The following is a 7523-nucleotide window of genomic DNA, read 5'->3' on the forward strand; positions in this document are numbered from 1 at the left end:
CGATTTAAGTATAGGGACGCTACGAAAACTTCAAACCAATGTAGGGATCCTTAAAAGATTTTTAATTATACTTCAAAATTTAAATTCCGTTGCAGGCGGTGGGTTAAATAATATACGTAGAAGTAAAGCAAAGGTTGTATGGAGAAATATAGTATCAATTTTTCAAAGTAGAGTACAAACAGGAATAATTATTAACAAAGAGCATAAAGATATTTTACAGTTTTTTGCCGATGCTTTTAAACTATTTCAAAAGAAAATTGAATACAACTTAAAAAGAATGGGCATGTTAAAAGTAAATACTACATTTTGTGGGGAATTTATCAAAAAAGCTGAGGAGGTGGAAAATTTAGAAAGAAAATATTTTAATACTAAAAATGAAGTTATTGATGTGACTACCGATTTAAATTATTGGTTTGAAGTTTACGTTAAAAATATTGTTTTGACCGATTTATCTGAATTTGAGGAATCTCAGAGTGGTTGGGCACTGAATCAAATTATATCTTTAGAAATAAACATTAATAAATTTGAAATGGCTAAAGGAGCCTCATCGTATATTCAATTGCATCCTAAAGTTACCAAAAAACGAGCTTGTATCAATGTTAAGAATAACGACCAGGCTTGTTTTGCTTGGGCCATTGTATCAGCCCTATATTCAGTTAACATAAACACTAACAAAACTACTTCATATCCTCATTACACCACTGTCCTTAATTTAAAAGGTCTTACATTTCCAGTAACTCTAAATCAAATTTCCCTCTTTGAAAAAAATAATGAAAATATTTCCGTTAATGTTTTCGAGTTAAATGTTAAAGATGAGCTTTTCAATTTTTCGGTACTTCCTGTGAGATTAACTAAACAAAAACGGGAAAAACATGTCAATCTGTTGATAGTTCAAAATAAATATTATTTTAATAATGAAGTGGACAACGTCGGACCATGGAGTGGTGGACGTGATGAAGATCTAATACATTTTCACTATATTTGGATAAAAGATTTAGGCAAACTTGTCAAGTCACAACTTTCTAAACACAATGGAAAGAAATATATATGTGACAGATGTCTTAATTATTTTTATACAAAAGAAAAGTTGGATGCTCATATCATCTACTGTGAAAAGATAGATGACTGCAAAATAAGTTTCACCAAAGAACCATATGTCAAATTTAAAAACTTTGTTTACAAAGAAAAATTGCCATTCCTAGTATACGCAGATTTTGAATCACTGCTCGTTCCTCTTCGCGCATCCCACTCAACACCATCAACTACGTCAACGCATCCATATCAAAGACACACAGCGTACAGTGCCGGATTATATTTTAAGTGTAATTATGACGATAATTTTTCATTCTACAAAAGTCATGTGGGTTTGGATTGTATGTCATGGTTTTCACATGAAATTGACAATTTAGCTCAATTTATTCATTCAAAATTAATAAATATTCAACCCATGAACGTTGAAGTAAGTTTAAAAGATGCTACTGAGAGATGTCACATTTGTAATAGAAAATTTTTGGAGAAGGATCGAATTGTAAGAGACCATTGTCATTTGACTGGCAATTTTAGAGGTTTTGCACACAATGGGTGCAATTTAAATTATAAAAAAGCATTTGTGGTTCCAATAGCCTTCCACAATATGAGTGGTTACGACTCGCATTTCATAATAAAGGATTTAGCGAAAATGTACGACATTTCCATTTTACCAGTCAACAAAGAAAAATATATTAGTTTCACAGTTTACCATAAAAAGACAAATATTAGATTCCGGTTCATTGATACTTTTAGATTTATGGGGAGTTCATTAGATAGCTTAGTTTCAACTTTGAAGCCAGAAAATTTTGGAATTTTAAGAAAACAATTTCCAAATTTAGATGATGAAACGTTCAAGTTGTTAACTAAAAAAGGAGTATTCTTTTATGATTATTTAGATAAAATTGAACGGTTGGATGAAACAAAGTTGCCAAATAAAGAAAAATTCTACAATAAACTGAACGATGAGCATATATCAGATTCAAATTATGCTCACGCTAAATTAGTGTGGGAGAAATTTAACATGAAGACTCTTTGGGATTACAGTAATTTATACATGAAGACAGATATACTTCTTTTGGCTGTAGTTTTCGAAACTTTTCGAGACACATGCTTCAAGACATATGGATTAGATCCAGGACACTACTATACCATCCCAGGTTTTACATGGGATGCAATGCTCAAGTATACAGGATGTCACTTGGAAACTATACAAGATGTTGATATGCTTTTATTCTATGAACGAGGTATACGTGGAGGTATATCACAGTGTTGTAACCGGATGGGGGAGGCTAACAACAAATACATGATGAATTACGATCCATCTAAACCTTCTAAATATCTCATGTACCTTGATGTTAACAATCTATATGGTTGGGCGATGAGTGAACCTCTCCCTTATGGAGGTTTCCATTGGGATGATACAAATATCGATGTTATGTCAATACCTGACGATGCAAAAGAGGGATACATTCTTGAAGTTGATCTCTCTTATCCAGAAAACTTACATGACTACCATAAAGATTTACCGTTTTGTGTAGAGCATTGCAAACCTCCTGGTTCCAAACAATCTAAACTCTTGTCCACTCTGTACAATAAAACTAACTACGTTATTCACTACAGGAACCTAAAACAGGCTATATCACATGGATTAGTTCTTACTAAAATTCATAAGGTATTGAGATTCAAGCAAATGACTTGGTTAAAAGGTTACATTGCTCTTAATACACAATTGAGGGCTCAAGCTAAAACAAGCTTTGAGAAAAACTTATACAAGCTCATGAACAACGCTGTATTCGGGAAGACCATGGAGAACCAAAGGAAGCATAGGCTGGTGAAACTAGTAAATAAATGGGAGGGACGCGTAGGTGCTCGAAATTTGATTGCTAGCCCGAAGTTTCATAGTCGCGTTATTTTCGATCAATCATTAATGGCAGTAGAATTAAAGAAAGCTGAAATTATTTTTAATAAACCATTGTATGTTGGAATGGCAATTTTAGAACTTTCTAAAACCTGCATATATGAATTTCATTATGACTATATGTTACAAAAATTCCCATTAAATCAAAATAAATTGCTTTATATTGATACTGATGGATTGATTTATGAAACTGAATGTAATGATATATACGAGGAAATGATTAAGCCTGACATTCATAGATTTGATACAAGCGATTATCCCCCAAATAATCCTTGGAATATTCCTTTAGTAAACAAAAAAGTGCCAGGTCTAATGAAAGATGAGAATAACTCAAAAATCATGACTCACTTCGTTGGTCTTCGTTCAAAGCAATATACATATAAAGTGGCTGGGGAGAAAGATGTTAAAAAGTCGAAAGGGGTTAAGATGAATGTTGTAAAGATGAAAATTAACTTTGATGATTATTTGAATTGTTTGAAAAGTTTTCGTGAAACTGCCGAAACAAAATCACTTTTTTATGCAACACAGCGTTGTATACAATCTAAATTACATGAAGTTTACAGTATTGAGCAAACTAAAATAGCCTTAAACCCTTTTGATGACAAACGGCACTTACTCTCCAACACTTTTGATACGTTGCCCTGGGGCCACTACAGTATAACACATAGGTGAATTCATTTTTCAGATGTGGAAGATGGAAAGTCTACAGAATTTATGCATAAGCTCTATTATCGAAAACATACATGAAATTTCAAAATTTATTAGTAAATCGCCTTTACCATGGGTATTAACGGAGGAAATAGTTCAAAAATTTAGTAAAATTAAATGGATGCAAATTAAAACTAATCCCGTTCCTTATGAACATTTTAAAGTTTGTGACTTTGAGAATCATGATCTAGAATTGAATATTTCACCTGAACTTCGTCAGGCAATTATAGAGTGTCAGGATTTTGAAACTTTTGCACTTAATGACTACTATTGCTTATGGTTTAGGTATTATCAAATACCAAAATATAATTTGCTACTCTGTCGACCATGTTACAGGGTATTTAAAATAATTTTCTCTGAAAAACAAAAATGTCTAAAAGCTAAATCTGATAATTTTCATGTTAGTTGTTTAGCTTCAGACTTACATTTGATATTTAGAAAAAAATCATCCTGGTGTCAAAATGGTTTTTGTGAGGTACTCTTTGAACTAAAGGATAGATATGATTGTGAGGAGGACTTACACAGGAATCGTAATAAAAAAGTAAGATTCTCAGATATTTAAGATGCTAATAAAATTTAAACCTTTTGGTAAAGACGATCTGTATATTTGTATCATTTTCGGTAAACATATTTTGTACGTTTATACCTGTAAAATGTAAAAAAACTTTCTTGTAAAGTAATTACTTACCTTTTAGTTGTATTGATCATAATCACAAAACGTTACTTCGATTAAACGAATACGATTTGCGATTACGATTATCGATTACTAATAACGAATAAAAGACTTTCTTGTAAAATATGCTTTATTTTTATTTACCTTTTCCCCATACAAAATCCCCAGATCCCCAGATCCCCAGATCCCATTGATGATGGACCCCCAGACATTAATTATTCATAAAATAAATTTACTTTAGATAATAAGGATTTCAGTTGTTTTATTAATCCATTATCAGGACAAGGGATCCCCAACATATTCCAATTAAAAGTACCTTTTTCAATGACACTTCTTGTAAATTCATTAAACTTGTAATAGACGTTGTGCTTTAAGAAATATATATGTCCATCGATGTAATTAAATGCTGATGTAATATCATTTGGTATTCCTGGAAAAACGTCACTTATGCGTCCTCTTGAGATAATGTCTTTATCATTAAATTCAATAAATGAACCATCAAAACAAACAAATTTTTTTCCTGAATTTGTTTGGAATAAACCGTTAATACTTCTTGCGTTATTGATTTCAGGTACCATGTTATCTGTATGAATTCTTAAGCTAGGAAATGCTGCTGCATATATACGATTTCTGCTTACACCAATCATATCTCCATTGGAACTTTGAAAAACATGTGTCACGTTCGTAATTCCCCTTGGAAAGTATCTTATAAATTGTTCAGCATTGGTGGGTATCTTTTCATTATTTAAGTCATATTTCCATACCAGATCCTTACTTACTATATACATTCGGTATGTTGGAAATGATGGAGCATACGCTAAAAATATTAAATCTGGATATTCCAATTCACATACATTCGTTATTATATTTTGCTTTGATTTATTAGTCCTAGCTGCTGTGGTTGTCCTAGATCTTTCTGTTGTAGTTGGTGAACTACTCCTAGGTTGAGTTGGAATAGATGCAGATTTACTTTTATGTCCATATAACTTTTCTAAGCCTCTTTTATCATCATCAGTTATGTGAGAAGGAAAGGTTTCATAAAAGGGATACATTACAGCCTTCTTATCGCTACTGTGTGCTAAACCTAAAGCGTGACCAACTTCATGGAGAAGGACTGCAAAGAAATTTGTTCGACCTTCTGCTGTAGAATTTAAACTGAAATCCCATGTTAGATTGCTATTCATATGAATTTCTATGCACCCAGATGTAGGTGGAAAATAAGAATGTGCTAATATACCACTTGTAAATTTAAAAGGACATTCGTCGTTACCCTGACAATTGTATCGAAAATAGTGCTGTTTTGGAACTACTGTTATAGTTATATCCGGATTTGGATCTGGGATTCTCAGATAAGTAAACTTAAATTTTGATGCTTCTTCCCATATTTCAAATACTCTTTTAGTGACTGTCAAAGCTTGAGGGGTTGCTTGTGGAAAATACCATTTTATATCAAATTTTTTCCATGCTGATTTTACAGCGTAAGCATTGTCTCCTTGTGTACATCGTGGTTTCTGCATTAACTCCATCGTTTCTTTATTTAATTTCCCATCTACCGGTAAATTATATCTTTCTTGAAACTGTTCTAGTGTTTCAGTAATATCAGTACTGGCAGTTTCACTTGTGGTGATGTAACCATATTGTTCTAGCCATGACACTGCATTTGTCTCAGTAAAATTTCCACCTAAGCAAAAACTTATGCTGGTTGCGATGAGCAGAACAACTTTATTGATATGCATCTCGAATGATACTAGTTCAAATAAGAAAACATCACTGTGATATAAATAAACCCCACCAGCCAATACTCCTCTTGTAATTTATTTTCATGAAATAAAACAACAGAGATATATTTTACAAGCTTTATTAAATTCTTTCAAGATCATTAGCGATCCTATTTTTACAGAAAAATATAAGTTGCCCTAACGCTATATGTTATAAAGTATTTCCTTCCTGTGTAAATGTATACAATTTTTGAATTGCGTCTGAAAACGTATAATTATGACTACTAAAACTATTTCGAACAATATTAAGCGTATTATAATAATAATGTGGAAATTCAATAGTCTCTAGCATGGACATATACGGTGTTAAAAGTTCACTATTTGCTTCCACAAGGGTGTTCACTTGCACTTCTGAGAGACAAAAGTTAATGCCGTGCTTGATTATTTCGAGGAATTTCATGCTGTTGTAGGTTATTTGTCGAATTATGCAATATTCACCACACTGAATTTCAACAGGATCATCAGAGACGGTCACGTTTTCGTGGAAAAAACTTTGCTCATTGAGTTGGGTAATTAATTGTTCCCATTCATAGGCACTGAAAGATATTTTCTGCCATGGCGATTTCCACATAATTACAGCTGGAGTATATGTTCTGGCTGGACTTAGACCACAACCAAGTTGGTATGATCCATTTAACAACTGTGTGTACAGCAGATAATGGGACTCGTTCTTAGCTGCTTCTTCATACTTCTCTAGAAGAGCATCCAGCTCATGATCGTAGTCTTCACATACAGTTGATGTTTCAGATGATGGTGAAAGGGTGACATCATACTCGCTGCCGCTTGAGTATTCAGTATCTTGGGAATACATTTTTACTAGCTAACTGACTGCAACACACTGAGAACGAAAAACGTGTTTCTGCTAATTTTTCAGAATTCCCCCCACCTTTTTAGATGACAGCATCATTATCGATCCAACTATTATGTTTTACATCAAGGCCAAGCCATTTGACGTACATTTTTTTACCTTTACGACGTAAAACTTTTTCAACTAAGTAAATATCAGGATTGGCTGTTTTCTGTAACTCTTCATCGTAAAAGGCTCCTTTGATCGGTGCACCTTGCATGTCTTCGAGCATGTACGTTGCAGGGTTGGTAATATTGATTTTGGTAACTTTGAATAATTCTGTTGTCCAACTTGGAACATATCCCTTGTCGAATAACATTTTGGTTTTGCTGATGCGTACAATATCGCCGACTTTAAATTTTCGGGGACCTGCGATTTTTAAATGCGTAAATTTGTTTTTTAAAATCTCCTTTTCATTGGTTTTGTTCACTTGTGATGGTTTGTACCCCGTTTTTGAATGCTTTGTATTGTTGTATTCAGCCGTAACTGTGGGCAATATGTCAATCCACTTGTAAGTACCGTGTAAGCTGAAATACTTGTAAAGTTTGGATTTCAACGTTCTAATGACGC

The 7523-nt window shown here is 33.0% G+C and overlaps 2 protein-coding genes across 2 annotated transcripts; one reads left to right on the forward strand and one right to left on the reverse strand.

Moving 5' to 3' along the window:
- Nucleotides 1-277: 277 nt before the first annotated feature.
- LOC126885499 (uncharacterized) lies at nt 278-3619 on the forward strand. The gene has a single exon (XM_050652078.1). It carries the CDS (start codon nt 278-280, stop codon nt 3617-3619), a length of 3342 nt encoding a protein of 1113 aa, XP_050508035.1.
- A 924-nt stretch (nt 3620-4543) lies between these two features.
- On the reverse strand, nt 4544-6064 carry LOC126885500 (matrix metalloproteinase-18-like). The gene has a single exon (XM_050652079.1). It carries the CDS (start codon nt 6062-6064, stop codon nt 4544-4546), a length of 1521 nt encoding a protein of 506 aa, XP_050508036.1.
- Between the last annotated feature and the right edge of the window lie 1459 nt (nt 6065-7523).

This window comes from Diabrotica virgifera, chromosome 5 (assembly GCF_917563875.1).
Source record: "Diabrotica virgifera virgifera chromosome 5, PGI_DIABVI_V3a".
NCBI lineage: Eukaryota > Metazoa > Arthropoda > Insecta > Coleoptera > Chrysomelidae > Diabrotica > Diabrotica virgifera.